Source organism: Haemaphysalis longicornis, unplaced genomic scaffold (assembly GCF_048455015.1).
Source record: "Haemaphysalis longicornis isolate Haplotype H1 unplaced genomic scaffold, Haemaphysalis longicornis Haplotype H1 scaffold_10, whole genome shotgun sequence".
Lineage (NCBI taxonomy): Eukaryota > Metazoa > Arthropoda > Arachnida > Ixodida > Ixodidae > Haemaphysalis > Haemaphysalis longicornis.
This window is the reverse complement of record NW_027526204.1, coordinates 154,478,706-154,495,116: the sequence shown is the minus strand read 5'-3', so window position 1 is coordinate 154,495,116 and position 16,411 is coordinate 154,478,706. Positions and strand designations below refer to the sequence as shown.

Sequence of the window (16,411 nt, the reverse complement as noted above, 5' to 3'; positions counted from 1 at the left end):
TACATAAGCGGGCACGCAGTACGCGGAAAAGCAAAAGCAAACATTTCGGTAGTTATCCGTGTATAGTAAAAAATTTTAGCATATCGTTACCGTGTCTGCGTCACCATTTACCGGGATACCCGGAGCAGGAGTTTCCGTTTGCCGCTGGAAACGGTAGGACACTTTAGCACACCGTTTGCGGTTTGCGTAATCCGGCCGAAACGACGCAAGTAACGACATCTGGTGAATTAGTCTCAAAACGAATCGCGCATAATTTTGTTGCTCACATCTATTTGCTTTCGTTTAAAGTAGCTTAAATATTTCACATTTTGGGTGACGCGTTCACACTAACTGTATAGTTGCTTTGAGAATACTGTAGCCATCACCTGTAGAGCTCTAAAAGAACATATGTTGGTGGCGCCATCTACCGAGTGGAGTTAGAGTCAAGTGTAGGTAAAATAGAATTTGCCCCCGCGCTAAATATTCAGGCACGAAATGAGTAAAATACGTTGCAGTAATTACTCAGTAACCTACACTACCTTACCCAGCACAATTCTGGAGGCTCAAAGCGCTCTGCGAGCTCACAAACTTATCCGAGCTATTTGAGACGGGCGTTTTGGGAGCGGGTTGAAACGGGAAGGGTGCTTTGGGAACGGCTGAAACAGAGTGCGGTCAAACGGGAAGGGCGTTTCGGGAATGGGTTCAAACGGGAATGGGTTGTTTCGGGCTACACCCACTCGGCTACGCGGACGCCGCCCCCGCGAAACCCAGGCAACGGCTGCCAGTCTCCGGCTTCACCCTTTGCAGAGCCACGTGTGTGAATTCAAGTGACGTCGCGCGGGCAATCGGTGCGGCTGCCGTTTGCAGCGTCGCAGTCCAACCACCTTCACAGGGTGGACTGGAGCCTTTTTTTTTTTTTTACTGCCGGGCGGTCACCGCGAGGTACGCGCTCACGTGCGCTCGACCTTTTCTTGGTATTTTTAACCGCAGACACGCAAAATAAAGATTTGCTAAACATTTTCGCTGTTAATATTATATTGATGCCACTTCTTATTTTTTCCAGGTTTCCCCCGTGAACGTCGCTTGCCGGTGCACTGCACGAGGCGACGTGCAGCAGCTGCTGTGCGGCACAGCTCAGGGAATTCAAGTTTCAACTGCACACGTCACTGGAAAAGGCCATGGTGCTATACTTGTGTGTGTGTATTGCATAAAGGACGTTACGTATCCATCTGATTTCGGGCCATTGCTAGGACTCGTTAGGGTAGTAGTTACACGTGGTCCCACGGGCGCTCAAAATGCTACGCGATTTGTTGATGAAAGTACACTTCGTCTGAGTTACGTTCATAGCAAAGTTCACGTGCTGCTTTGAAGTGGCATGAAGAGTTCACATGGAGCCTATTTCATAGTTCCGGTCTTTCTCAGTCTTCTCTGTATTGGAGCGTTCTTATAAGTTACTGGGAATATAAAGCTTCAGTCAAATTTAAAATATGTTCATATTTTTTGTTATGTGTTGTTCTTCAGCTTTGATTCACGATCTCAAACTTCGCAGTAATCTTCACGGGTTTTCTCACTAAATTTCCTTCACAAACGTATTGGCAACAGCGCCGAAAGAATGCACATCACACGCTTAATTGTATGCGATTCGTAGGTTCACTTGTTCAAGATGCTTTATGAAAGTTCGTACTGCACTGCCTTCAACATCGCTTCGGTTTGACACAACCGAAATTCAGAGGCACTCCTGAATCCCCTCATTCTGCTAACACTACTAATTTTGGTGCCGTGTATAACAAAGAAGTAACGCCGCAATCGCAACGTGGGGCAGCCGTGACTGGCGACCTCACTAACGCTTAGTGAAGGTGACAGAGCATTTGTACTTGCCGATGCGGCATTCTCCAGCTGGGTATAAGACGACTCTCTGACCGTCAGATATGATTTAGAAATAAAGCTGAAAGAAACTAGTGTTTGCTCTGCCGTGCTTATGGGCTTTGTGGGTGCTCCAAGCTACCCAGACCATAATCACGGCACAGAAACTACTGCATTCTTTCAGCTTTCTTTTTAAACGATTTCTGACGGTCAGAGAGAACGCCGCATAACGTAAGTACAAATCCTCTTTTTCACCTTCACTAAGCGTTAGGAAGGTTGCCAGCCACAACTAGAGAAGCGCGAGCGCTTAGCGTCACACTTCACCAAGCTTAAAACAACTGTGCAAAAAATATCCTTCACTCACGCTTTGCCAGTGTTACGCATTTTGAGAATACTGTAGCCATCACCTGTAGAGCTCTAAAAGAACATATGTTGGTGGCGCCATCTACCGAGTGCAAGTGTAGGTAAAATAGAATTTGCCCCCGCGCTAAATATTCAGGCACGAAATGAGTAAAATACGTTGCAGTAATTACTCAGTAACCTACACCACCTTACCCAGCACAATTCTGGAGGCTCAAAGCGCTCTGCGAGCTCATAAACTTATCCGAGCTATTTGAGACGGGCGTTTTGGGAGCGGGTTGTGAAAGCACATCGAAAGCGTGAAAAAAAAAAATCGACACTCACGCTTGCTAAGGGTAAAAAAATTTCGAGTGCAGTGCACATTGCAACTACGATGCAACGCGACGGGCAGAAAAAGGAGCCGCCCGCGCCGTCACTCCGAGGAGACTTCGTAACGGACATTAGGGATGTCCGTGTCGAAGAGCGTCACTGCCGACGAGGCGAACAAAAGGTACCACGCACGGGATGATCAGCAACGGGGACGACAGAAAATCGGAGAATTATCTACTAATGCGTAACATTCTTATGCCGCCTGTCTTGAGTGCGAGTTTTTTTCCTGCCATTTTTTTTTTGTTTTTTTCTAAATCATGTCCGACCAATTATCTCCAATTACGCTATTATAACTTTCGCGAAATCTTCAATACTGTGGAAATACCGTGAGTTATACGTTTTGCCATTTGCCGTAATTTCTAAATATTTTTTTCTTTTTTTAGTCCTTCAAAATTTCGCCCGACCAATTATCTGCATTTACGTTATTCTAACGATTACATTTGGAACTTTCGCAAAATCTGCATTATTGCGAAAATGCAGGGCGTTACCCGCTCCTGGCTGTGGGGGTACTCGGCCAAGAATGCAGCGCATTAAAAATTGGCGCAGCGTGCACTGTCGCGCAAGGCTGGAGAAACAGCAGAGCTGGCGGCCCCCCTCTCTCTGTCCGGCTGTTGCGTCTCGCATGGATTTTCGAATTTGCCGCTGAAAGTTGTCCATGACAGGCAGGCGTTCACATTTCATCCGCCGGCGTTCACATCTCTCCCGAAGTGGACCGCGTTAGCACGCGCTAGAACCCGCGGCAACCGGCTTCGCGAGCTCGGCGTCTGTGCTCCTCATTTGAGGCGCGGACGCGCGTGAACTGTTTCCCTGGGTTTTCTTCGCGAGCTCCTCACGTGGCGCAAGCCTGGACGCCACCGGACCACGCTCGAGCTTAAACACCTCCGCTGTTAAGAGCGGCTCAGCTGCAGAAGTGAGGACTACGCGAGCGAACGAGCCGTCCAAAGCCAACGCTAAGAATAACCCTAAGGAAATAATGCTGTGCGCCCAGAATGCGAGGCACCCGGGTTCGATTTCCACCAAACGAGGCGTTTTTTTTTTTTTTACCCAATTGGAGGATTTCTGTTCTCGTGGACAACTTCCGGCCGGGTTAAACAGTTCCTCTGTTCAAAAAAAAAAAAAAAAACGGCGTCGCCTCACGCGGCGAATTCGTTATGAGGGTGGGTCAGCGTGTGCCTCTTGGTTTAGCGAGGTTACAGTTGCGCTAAACGCGGTCATGCGTATGCGAATTAGCAGAGACTTCCACAAGGCATCAAATTTGAGTTCCGCTCAGCCACCGGTGGTGCATAGGGTGGTATGAGCGCGAGAGCTGCAGATGTCTCAAAGGAGCAGTGGCAAAGTGGTGACGCGCAGGTCTGGCGACAAGCAAGGCGCTCTTCTAGAACAGCGCCATTGGCAGATTGGCGTCGCTTCTGCCGCCGTTTCCACCGGCGTATCTGGCACTTCAGCACGATGACAGGGACGTTGCCTCCTAACCCAGTCGCCGTCCGTTCTCCCTTCCTGGCACTCAAATACGCCAACTAAGCTGGGCTTGCCTTGGCAGCGGCTGCTTTGTTTGAACAGGCGCTGCATGCGCGGCAGTTGCTTTCCCGACCCGACTGCGGCAAGAAGGCAGACAACGCTGTTGAGCGTCAGGCGATCAGCCGCCCGCACAGGCAGGTCGCTTCACGGAGAGCTGACGCGCCTCTTTAAGTTTACAGCGAGCGGGCACAATGCGAACGCGTACTGCACCGGGTCAGCGGTCAGGACCGAAGAACGAGCGACCCGGGCCGAGACAGGACCCAAGGCGCTGGTCCGAGGAGCCGTCTCCCTCATGCGGCGCCTGTGGCCGATCCGTTCGGCAGCGCACATTCATTAGGACAATTAGCAGAGCGCGCGTCGCCGTCTGCCGTTCCTCCGACACGGTCGCCCCGAGCCAGTCGTGCTCATTATGGAAATGAGCAGCGCCAGCCTAACGAAGCTTCGCGCCACTGCGAAACGCGTCAATCACGAGCGCGGACCGCCGCCTCCGATGGAAGGGCAGTCCCAAAGTCGAGCTATTAGAGGGACTATGTTGAATGATTACGAGGTTTAACGCGCCCACGCAACGCAGGCGATGAGGCGCGCCGCAGTGGAGGGCTCGGGATTAGTTCTGACCACCTGGGGATCTTTAACGTGCGCCGAAATCTCGAACACACGGGCGTTTTCGCCTGCATCAGAAAAGCGGCCGCCACGGCCGGGAACCGAACCCGCGTGCTTTGGGCTCAGCTGCACAACGCCTTAGCCACTGAGCCATGACGTACTGCGTCGGGACAGGCGACCACCGTCACACCCCGTCATTTCTTCTCCAACTAAGGCACCTGAAGTCCGCAATGAAAGCGAGAGGATTGGCGACGGCTGATAGACAAGGGGGGCGAACCGGGTGCATTGTCATGCCTCGGGCTGAACGTGGGTGCGCGCGGTTCAGCAGGCTGTTAGCCTCACTGCAGAAAATAGGCCTAGCACAACAATACAAACATCGCCAAACCCTGGGTTGAGTTTCAAAATAAAAGCCGGAATGAAAAAAAGGTTATTCAAACCCCTTCGCAATAAGTTCACAAAACTTTGGGAGGAGCTTAAAGGGACCCTGCAACACTCTTCGTGCAGTGCAAGTAAACTTGCGCGACGTTTAGATTAGACTTCCAGGAACACCCGAGCCAAATATTACACGTGCACGTGAAGCGGTAAGCGCGCAAATCGCCGTGAAAGACGCGGAAAAACCAACCGCTCTCTCTTCAATTCTCCTCATTATGCACCCCTGGCATGGCATCTGCGACGTCAATCAGGCCATGGCTGTCCTGACTGTCCTATTGGCTCTCGCCGGTCAACTTCGCGGCTAAATTCTGTTATTTCCTGTGACGATCAGCCGTCGTCGGTGCTGTATATGAACCTCCTCTATGTCTGAACCTGTCCGCATGCTTTTGGTGTTTCTTTTGTTTTGAGTGCGCGCGGAGTTGAGTGACGAACTAAATATTCCACTTTCAACGAGCCCACTAGACAACAAACGTTTATTGCTCCAAAAACGCCCTACCAGCCTGAGCGCTTGCTTGCGAGCAGGCCACCATGCCTGCTTTTTTGTGGCACCAGACCGGAAATAGACGCGACCACGTTGCGGGGAAAAGGACGGAACTCCCCGGCCTGTGACATATCGAAGGCCGCGCCGCCCCCCTCTCCGGGAGAGAGCGCGCAGCTTTCGTCGCGTTGTCCGCGGTTGAGTTGAGAGGGAACATTTATGCCCGATTTTTCATCGCGCGTAGTTTCGGTCATAGTGAACGGATTTTCATAGTTCTTGCGGGAGGAGATTGCTGTGACAATAGACTTTACCCCAAAATACATTCCAAGTAGTCGATGGTAAGTGTTGCAGGATCCCTTTAAGCTTTCACTCTGAGCGTGAAACGCGATAGCCTATTGCAGGAGCGGAAGCGTGATGGGGCGGCCAAAATGACAAGTTTAGCCCCCGGCCGTCACCACCATTTAATTTTCACTACTTCTGGTGTCAGATTGAAATTATTTCCCCTCAACTAATTGAACACTGTTTACGCGTTCCTGGCTGTACAAAGTGCCGTCCTTCATGTGCACTATCAAAGGTGTAATCCAGAAAAATGGGTTTGCGATCCCTGTAGGCCCGCGACGGCATTCAACCATGTGAAAGCTCACGCACTAACCACCTCGCATGCATTTTACCCCCCGAGTGACGCGTTTCGGTAACAGCCGCGCTTCGCTTTCCTTATTCTCGCCAGCCTCGTCAGGACGCGTCCCCTGGCAATCGGATACGAGGACAAGGCGCCCGCCCGCAAGGAACGATGGAAGGCCATGCAATGCGACTGTCGGAAAGCACAGCAAAGCCCAACTTGGGGCCGCACACTGCAACGCACACACAGAAGCTGCAGCGACATTCGTGCGGGCCGCTACAGGAGCAACTAATGGAGGCCGCCACTGCAGCCAGCGCTGGCTCACGTCGACGCTTAGGACGAACCCGTAAGGCAAGCCGGCGCCTGCCTTACGGCACATCGCCGGTGGCGACAGATAGCGCCGGCGCGTCGACGCTGACTACCTCCTTGCCGTGTCCCCATTTGACTACGAAGCCGACTTCAGCAAGGAGGCTGCGCTTCTCAACAGGCGACACTATAGAATGGGAGAAAACGCTTCGTAGTTTAGGCTTAGGGCCAGGGTGACAGCGTGCACGCACATCGCGTACGGCCCATTTGGGTATGCCGCAGTTGGTGCGCGCGCGCACACACCCACACGGCGAGCAGCGTACAAATGCGTAGCAAAATTCCTTCCACAACACGACTCCATAGCAGTATTACCCACATAGAAAACAAAATCTGGTAGGTCCCCACTACAGCCAACACTCGCTGCACAAGCAAGAGGCAGGTGTCAATCGAGACACCCAGGTACGCGGTAACGTTTACGTCATCTGAAGGGACACAGCTCATTCCCCCAAATTCTGTTAACCAGGCCTTGGTCAGTTTACACGAAGAGAGCCTAGGCCCCCCCGCGCGTGCTCACAACCGGTCGAAAGGGGGATCAACTTGCCGTTGGCGAACGCTGGAAGTTCGGGGCCCGGCGGCTGCAGTTCAACGAGCATACAAGTCATAGACGATGAGCTCCGGAACACAAGCTTGGAAATGTCGGTGCTCGAAGGTGCCTCTCCCACCAAGACCACAGCCGACAACACCAACCACACACTCACTCCCTCCAGGCTCCCCCGTCGAGGTAACTGGCCATGGACTTGGGATGGACGAAACGAATATATCCCATGGCGACGGAAACTCCAGCTGTACCGTAGAAGCGGACGAACTCTCGTCGGGCGACGAAAGGGGATCGTACAGCGCGCGACTACCAAAAACAAGCGCCCGCACAGCCGCCGCAGACGACACTGAGAAATGACAGCTCTGGCGACGGGCACAGGCACGCGGTTATGCGCGCTCCGAGGCAGAGCTGAACGGAGCAGACGACGCCTTTCGCAAGCGCCAGCAGACCGGCGAAAGCGGAGCGCGCGCCCCTCGCGACGAGAAGGGGAAGCACACCGTCACAATTCCGCCTCGTTCTTTTTTATTTGATTTTTTTTCCTGCTCCCGCAGCGTCACCTTGACGCCACGCTTCCGTTTTAAAAACAGGAATGCCTCGTCGTGGTCGCGAAAATCTCAAAGGCGCACACGTCGCCGGGTGGCTGGCGAAAAGGACGTCATTCTTAACGACGGCATCACGACGCCAGCGCTGCAGAGAGCTCCGCTGGTGTGAGCGGCCCGCGGTATCACGCGCCAACTGGCCAACCGGAGCGGTCCGCCAGCTAGCGCAAGCGATCAGGAGGCTCGGATGGGCGGCGACATACGTGCAGCCACGAAAAAAGAAAATAAAGGAAGACCGCAAAACGTCTTTGCAAGAAGCTGGCAAGGGAGTGCACGAAGGAACTGGGCTGCCACCTGGTGTAGGAGACTAGAATTGTAGCGCCGACGTCGAGGCGCCGTGAAAACAGACGTCTTCAAGCCGGCCGGGGGAAACTAATAACTGCCTTGTCGTCGACAAATTCCCGTGCAACAGCCCTCTCAAACATCGCCCTCGCAGTCTTCCACTGACGTCTACACATTAGTTTCTCGACACGTGATCCCCGACAACTGGACAAGAAACAATTCGGCGGCACAGCGCGCAGCCCCAAGTAAAACGACTTCACAATGAGAACACAAAGTGGCTCGTTAACAGCGCATTCATCACTGGCTGGCAAAGACGAGAAAAAAAGAAGGCAGCCGAGACGCCTTTTTTGGCTACGGAGAAGCCGCGATTCTTTACAAAGCAAACAACATCCACAATACTCCTTACGTTTGTATACGCCTGAGATAAGCAAACGATTCGGATCCTCCTAGCGGTGTGTACCACAATACCCTATGGGGCTTTAAGTTGAGAATGTCGAGGTGAACTGAATTTAGAAGAAATGCGGAGAGGCAAGTTGTGAAAATATTGTAAAGGGGGGTTGAGAGGACCAAAGTAAACCGATACAAGGAGCCTGTACCACTTGACAGTGACAAAACGCCAGAGCCGAAGCATTTTTAAAGACGATAATCTTTCTTGGGCTACTTGAATGTGAAAATTTTGGTGTCTGTCCGTCCGCCTGTCATTCGATTCAGCCAGCCGGCCAGTGAAACATTACCTGCGGAATAGTCGTATATACTCACATCCAAATCTAAGTCCGGTGCTAATGTTCATACTTGTCAACATTGTTGAACAAGAACAAGACATTACGCAAAAAATAAGGCAGAAAATCAATACATGAGTGACATTTGCAGTGTTCCTTCATTAAAAAATTTACGGATGCTTGCTCTTTGCGATAGCAAATAAAATACTAAACCAACTGCAGAAAACGGTCGCCTGCTGTTGCCCGCGCTACCTGGCGGAATCCTAAAAAAATCAAACGGCAACAGCAACGAAATGTTCCACTAGATGGGTTCGACTAGATAGGTTCCGCGTCCCGCTTGAAACGCTCGTGGAGTGGGGCAACGTGGTTCTATAAACGTTGTAGTAGGGTGCCTCGATTCACGCGCGTCTCCGCCGTACGGCAGCACTAGCATGGAGGCACCCGACTGGAAGCAGTGCAACGCGGTAAATTTAAATTGACTGAGCAAACCTCTAGCGTGTTATCTTGGAAGGAACGAGACGGGGGAGGAACAGCATGAGAGGCGAGCGGGAAAGAAAAGGGATACATTTACTTGCCTGGGGCGCCCGTCGGCTATCGTCTTGCGTCTACATTTGCAACGAAAGGCGCAGATACGCGGCCATTTTTTCCTTCATTACTACTGGTAAGTGATAAATGGGTAATTTTGAACCTACTGCGGTCCAAAGGCCGAAAGGGGCTCTTGGAGTGCTCCTGCCGGGCCAGATTCAATCGAATTAATAACATCTCTGTAGGCAGCGCAATTTAACGTTAAATAATACGTTTATCGACGTGCACCACGGCGGCGGAGAACAAATGGATTGATCAGCGAGGTTACACCTGTATACTGCCACGGGGCACAAATAAAGGGTGACAAATCACGAACACGTCTGGAAGTGGTGGTGCACCAGTCATTACAGAGAATCTACGCAAAATTAAGCACACGAAGCAAAAAAAAAAAAATCTAGCCGCGAGCACGGTTATCCAATACGGACAAGAAAAGCAATTACGTTTGCAAAACCTAGCATTGTTTGTTATCATCGAACTCCTGTCGATTCATTCAATGGGCACTGGTCAACTAAATGATTGACAGTCGAACCCTATTACAAGCCATGTTCCCCATTTCATAGAAAAAAACGAAAAATACAGCACGTCGGTAGAGGGAAAAACTGAAATCGCTCGTGTGTTGAAATTTCGGGACGCGTTGAAGATTCTAAGTGGCTGAAATTATCCCGCTTTTATCCACTCCAAGTCCAGGAGTAGCAAAATGTTGAGCACTATTTTTTTGAAAAATAAAACACACGGCTTAGACGAAAGAACGCAACGAGACGCGACGTCGATTGTGTGAAGCACGTCAGAACGGAATTATGCACTGCACGGAGCAGCAACAGCACGCGAATTGTTCAAGCTTCTCTCCGAATGCGCCCCCAACCTTCAACGCACACAGTTCTCGCTCACTTTGTCGGAACCCTGACCTCGTTTGCGGCCAACAAAGCGCGATCAAGGGCGCGAGAATCCCTCAAACGAGGAAGAGGGGCTCTCTTCGCCCACTTTTCGATATTGGAAAAAGTTATATCCAGGTCACGACTACGCAGGCCCATTCGCGCGCTGCCAACGCCGCGGTGGACGCTTGTTGAATTTCTAGTGAGCGCTTCACACGCGCTCACTTTCATATTTTTGGTCTCTAACATGATCGTCATCACAGGCCCGCTCGGGATTTGGTCACGTTTCGAACGCATTTGTTAATGCGCGCGCCCGCTTTTGAACGTAAATGTAACTGCGAGGATTAAACATCGGCTATCAATTCCGTTTTCCTGTAATGTGAAGTATGAGCGCGGTGGATAGACACCTTGGCCGTTGAAAAGGAGTGCACCCTAAACTTTTTTTACACCCTTCTTGGCCGAAAAAGGTGGAAAGATATTGCCCCATGGCACGCACCTTTAAAAGGTGTTTTGGCTAAAAACTGGTGTAAGGATGAAAGAAGGGTGTTCTTGTGAACACTTTAAAAAAAGGGTGTGCGCAGCGCAGCTACGCGTGACAATGCGGATCGAGCACGCCGCATGAATACAGACACATTCAACACACACAAGTCACACTTTGACCACAAATAAATTGAGCAAGAAAATTGAGCGCATACTTAGAAATACATCTGCTCTCCTTGCTTTTATAGCCAGGAGAGGGAAATCCTGCGATAGAGTCGGTGTGCTTGTCGCAAAAATAAGCTATTTTAGCGCTAATTTTGCAATTATGCGTTTTAATGTGGCCATATACAAGTCAGCATGCGGATTCGCAAAAACGTGTTATTCCTGACGTGTTTATTACGTTAAATAAGTCATAGAATTTAATTAAATACCAAACACCTATTCCACACCCACCAAGAAGGGTGTTCATTATTTCGACACCCTTTTTCCGACAATGGCGTTAAGCTTCAAATTAGGGTGTTGAACACTAAGAAAAAGGGTGCAAAGGTCCTCCAACTTCGGAGGTACTTTATACCCGTTTACACGGGTGGACTGAACATTTTCTACAAGGGGGGGGGGGGGGGTGTTTTGCACCTAATGATATTAAATTATACAATATGAATTGGCATAATTTATAACTACCGGAGCTGTTAGAGCTTGAGTTAGATTCGGTGGCGTTAGCAAAAAGAAACATGTACCAAGAAAAAGAACTGCGCCGCCTGTAAAGGGTGCACCACCGCAGATAGGGTATTATAAGAGTGAAGCCGGCTTTCGCGACTGCTCGAGTGTGAGCACCAGGGGCGCATGCGTGTGCGCTCCTCTTACGATACAACTTTAAAGGTACTAGTGTTTTTGGGATACTAAAACGAAACACAAAAATTGGCGCAGCGTGCACTAATGGTGCAAGGCTGAAGAAAGAGCGGAGCTGCGGGTCGACCTGGCTTGTTTCCGTCTTGGATCCGCTGTCAGTGTGGGGGACACACTGGAATGGCCTTGTAAAATCCGGCTACACTTGGGCTCACCCCTCAGCAGCAAGAAAATCGCGAAACCTAACAAAACTTTGCAAAACCTAGCAAAGCTTAGCAAGACTGGTACAAGCTAGGTCAACCCCCAGCTCAATTTTTTTTTTTGCGACACCCTTTTCGCCACACAAAAAGAGTAAAGCTACAAATTAGGGTGTTCGAAACAAAGAAAAAAAGCGCGATGACTTCCCAACACCCTTATTCCACTTATACTAGACTTTTTAGGCAATAAGTGCGTAAAAAGGCTAGAGTGCATATACAGTCTTTTTAATCTTAAAAGTTCAGATAGACATTTCACCTGCCAAAGCTAAACTTGGGCCATGAGGAGCACCGTATGTGGAAACGAGCGATTTTTGCAGGCGAACAATTTTTTAGCTTTTGAACATTTCTATAGAGGTGGAGAGGAGGGTATGAGGGGATCTCTTGGACTTCACAGGGCAATTATACATGTATGCATAGCCTTAATCAATCAACAGCTGACCACATTTTTCACACCCTTTCAACACTACAAAAAACGAAGGGTGTTGAGATTAAAAAAAGGTGTGTAATGGCCTCCCAACACCATTTTTCTACTTACGCTACACCCTTTTTGGCCAAAAAGGGGTTAGTGTGCGCGTCAACTTCTCAGCCTCGGTTCCTGCAATCACTGCAGCCCCAAAGCTAGGAGAGAGCCAGCCCTCATGCATAACATCTCAGGGAGCTGCGAACCCAAGCAGAACTCTCGACCCGTCCTGGTACGCCACAAGGCGCGGGCAGTAGGGACAAACACGCGACCCAAGAGTTCCCCACGCAGCCGGCGGGTGGGTGGCGGCTATTAACGGGTAGCTTGTCAGGTTGGATGCGCCGATTGCTCTGCGCAGGAACCATCGCGCGACACCCTTTGTACACATCCCAGCAGCGCGACAGCTGGCGTCCTATCAGCCCGAAAAACTTTGTTCTCGATCGCGTGCTCACACACTGGCATTCGCAAATAAAATACTGTGATCAAATGTTTTTTTTTTTTCTTTTTTCACCGGGGAGCCAGGGCCCAAGGCACCGTTCATGCGAGTGTTCACTACTTTCGATGTTCCGGCACCCACATACGCGTGGCACCGCGGCTCGTATACCGTCGGTCGGGCACTTGGTTAGAACATGCCTTCTCTGTCAGCAACACTGATCAGGAATCAATGCACATGATTAAAAGTATGGTCCCTAGAAATATTTGCTAGTCTGCCGTCCCCGCGCCTTCCGTATGGGGAGGCATGACCGCGCCACTGATGCACGCACAGCGCTGCGCAGAGGGCGCTGCGAGCAATCGGAGCGCCGGAGAGGTCGGAGCGAGAGCGGCGCGCATCGGCGTTTGTCGGCCAGTTAGAGCGGTACATCGGCTTACAATTGAAGCTGAGATAGAACTACTGTAAAACCCTCTCATTTCGCGGCCAGAATTTGGTCGCGAATCGGGTTACGGAGGCTATTTGCGGCCGCTTTCGCCAGTTAGACGAAGGATGAAACCGCAGCAACTAGATAGAGTAGCCATTTCGCTGCCGCCGCTGGAACCATTATTTCACGTAATGTTGAGACAGTGAGATCACGTTCAAAGAGAGCCCAGCGGCGCCAGAGGCAGTGTTTGTTCCAATTAATTGTGAAAACTACTGGCTTAACCCCGAACGTCATTCATTGAAGGTGGTCGGCGTGCATGTAGCCGGCCAAGCTAGCTCGAAAAAAGAAAAAAAAAATGAAAAGAAAAAGCTGTAGGGAAACGCTTTCCCCCCGAAAAAAAAACCCGTTGCTAAATACTTCGTGCAGAGCCCCAAAGGAGGCTGGAGGGGAGGGGGGGGGGGGGGGGGGGGTAAGGCAAGGCATATGGTCACAATGGACTAAATAAGCCTCAAGAACTTTTCTTCTTAATTTCAAACAGCAGCAAGTAAAATTATTGGCCATAACACAAATATTCTCCCTTGTTGCTTTCCCCGCGTGCGTCTCGCGATTCACTCCGAGTACGCGGGCGATCAAAAAGAAAAAAAGCCTTGAGCAATGAAGAATGCAATCACAGTTACTGCTTGGCAGCCTGGTTTTATTAAAAATAGGTTTCGCGTGCCCCTCCAGTTATCAAATTTTCCAAATTGTGGAATTCACAAAAATTACAGGCGCAAAATAAAAGCTTTGATAGTACCACAGTTTCTGCCTGTTGACTGAAAGTGCCAAGGAAACATCGTATGCATGCGTACACACGTAACATTTTTATTCGGCATTTACATTTAACAAATATCTCCAACTGAGAAAGCAGCGAAGACGTGCGATAGGGCCTAATTAATGAACGATGCGAATTGGTCAGATCCCGTTACTGCTCCTGGACACTATAGGTGTTGCGCAGGCGCCTGAAACGGGCCCCCTTCCTCTCTCGAGGGATGCGCGATCAGAGGGCCTGACTCAGCCACGTCCTGTCTGCCACTTCCGCACCGCTTCCTCCTCCCGCATCCGCAAACACAAGCGGCCACGTGGCGCAAGGGGCGCTTAAGACAGGGGCCATCAAGACACCTTCGGACCATTAATAATACTGACTTGTTCCCGTAACAGCAATGCCGATTTCATCGCAAACTTCACACAAGTAACGGAGATATCAAGAAAAACAGGTGCGGCCACTCCCTTGCGGCTCGGCCTCTTCGACGTCACGGAATTTGGTCTGTGCGACCGCCGACCGGAGCCGTCGCAAGAATCGCGATTGCACAAGCCTGTAGTGCGTGCGTGTCACGTGAATGCCAACATGCAGTGAACATAGCCACGTCTGTAGTGTAGGCCTCCATTGCGGCACTCGTGCCCATAACGCGTCACTGTGCCGCGGAATGGGAAAGTTTGAACAGTGAAATTTGAGAAATGAAGGCCAGCATTGAAACGCACTGCATCGCAGACCGGCTTATCAGAGACGCGGCATTACCGAGCACGGTGGGAAATTTCAACCCTGTGCGCTTTAGGGCCAGGAGCGGCTGGCCTAAACTGCGTGCATCAATATGGCCATTTTGGCGTGGGGTCACCTCCACAAGGCAGCGTTTGGCTACGGGTGCCTCCTACGCAGGTAACAGACGCCCGGCAGGAATCAACAATTACCTCCCTAATTCCCCGCACAAAGAAGCAAGGCGCTTCTCAAAAGTCCGCCTCACAGATCTCCAACTAAAAGGGGAAAAACAGTTCTCACGTCAGAGGGAAAAACTTTTATTTTTTCTTGTTTTAACGACCTCACACGATCCCCGGTGCCGTACCCGTGCAAAGCTGAGTCCGGAAAAACGCCCAGCCAACGCCGAACCGCAGAAAGTGTCCGCCCTAACCCACCTGACGCAGGGGGTTGAGGGACAACGCTACTCCAGCGCTGCGTATATATATTCTTTCTCTCATTTCGGTAATGTGGCGACGAGGGCTACATAAATCGCACGCGGCGCCTAATGTTGCACGGACGGTCCCGCCGCCAAGGGCTTCGGCGCTGCTTAAACCGGCCAGAAGGAAAAAGCGTTTCGAAACACGAACCGGCCAGCATATCGCCGCCCACTCGGCGAATCGAGAAATCGAGCTTTGAAGCGGACAAAGAGACGCTGAAAATTGTTCTTGGGTCTCGAGTACGGCACGCTCTCCCAAAGAAGCGAGCATGCGTAGGCGAAGGGAGCCACAGGTGCGTAGACACGGCGCGATGAACAGTTTCAAAGCGTCACGCTGCACGCGTCTTTGCCCCACCTATCGATAAAGAATCTCGCTTGACAAAGAGCAGCGCTCGGTGCGCTGGCCATTTTTATTTACGACAGGATAACGCAGCACGCACAAACACGGGGAACAATGCGCCCATGGCAGTCGACTCCCGAGCCGGAAACACGGGGCAAGCCGACACGGGCGAGCAGCTTGCCCCGGCCCGCCCACGTTGCGCCGCCGCGCTGCAAATCCACGGGACAGGCCAGCGCCCGTGTGCGAACCAAAGAGCGCCCGGTGCACTTGCGGAGCCCAGGGGCAGGAGAGAGGGCACGCTGGAAACGCGCGCTACCGCTTTGCTAGGAAAATATCGCGGTGGCGCACGGGGTTAGTCGGGGAGGAACCTGGGAGAGCCCAATCAGGTAGTCGGCGGCTCACCACTGCCAAAAAGACGATCATCCGATTTGTACCTTCATTGCTAGTTTTAAAATGGGCCCCACGGATTGTCTACGCTGACCCAAGCAAGTTAGTATCCAAGCTCTAAGCATCGATGTAAAAAGGTTGGCTGCCGATCGTTCCCCGAGCTGTTACTTTTCTGTACAACCTCCCCCTCCCCACCAAGGAAGATGTCTGTGTAATGTCCAGCTCTTTGTCCTTAGGTGCACTACTTATCTCTTCCAATGCTCATCACGTTGCTTCCTTTTCTTCAGTTTCGTGTACATACTGCGAAGGAAAATTTGACATTTACCTCAATGCAGGCGCACAGCTACAAACTGCTTCAGTGAAAATAAAATTATCTGCACGTCCATGCCTCGTCCATCCTTATACCTTCAGTCCTCGCCTTGACTGTTTGCATTGTGTTTGAGCAGCTTGTCAAGCTCTTCCGGGAACACCACCCGTATTGTCTCCCGGAGGCCGGCGAGTCGACCCTGTGATATCATTGTAGATCCCCATCATAAAGTGCACCAGTCGGTTGTATTGTGCCGCATGTTGCAAGCAATGATTTCATCGGCCCGATAATGATGCAAAAACATTATACG

At 51.0% G+C, this 16,411-nt stretch overlaps 1 protein-coding gene across 8 annotated transcripts in view; it reads right to left on the bottom strand.

The window, feature by feature from the left end:
• The window catches only part of LOC144159693 (phosphatase and actin regulator 1), a 116,002-nt gene that overhangs the window by 86,702 nt on the left and 12,889 nt on the right, over positions 1–16,411 (bottom strand). Inside the window, exon 1 of one of the 8 annotated variants that reach the window (XM_077691343.1) lies at positions 7,126–7,523. The exons of the other annotated variants lie outside the window; for them this stretch is intronic. Within the exon in view, the coding sequence (XP_077547469.1) occupies positions 7,126–7,186 (61 nt within the window). The 5' untranslated portion in view covers positions 7,187–7,523. Of the gene's footprint in view, positions 1–7,125; positions 7,524–16,411 lie in introns of those variants that run through there. 8 annotated transcript variants of the gene reach the window in all.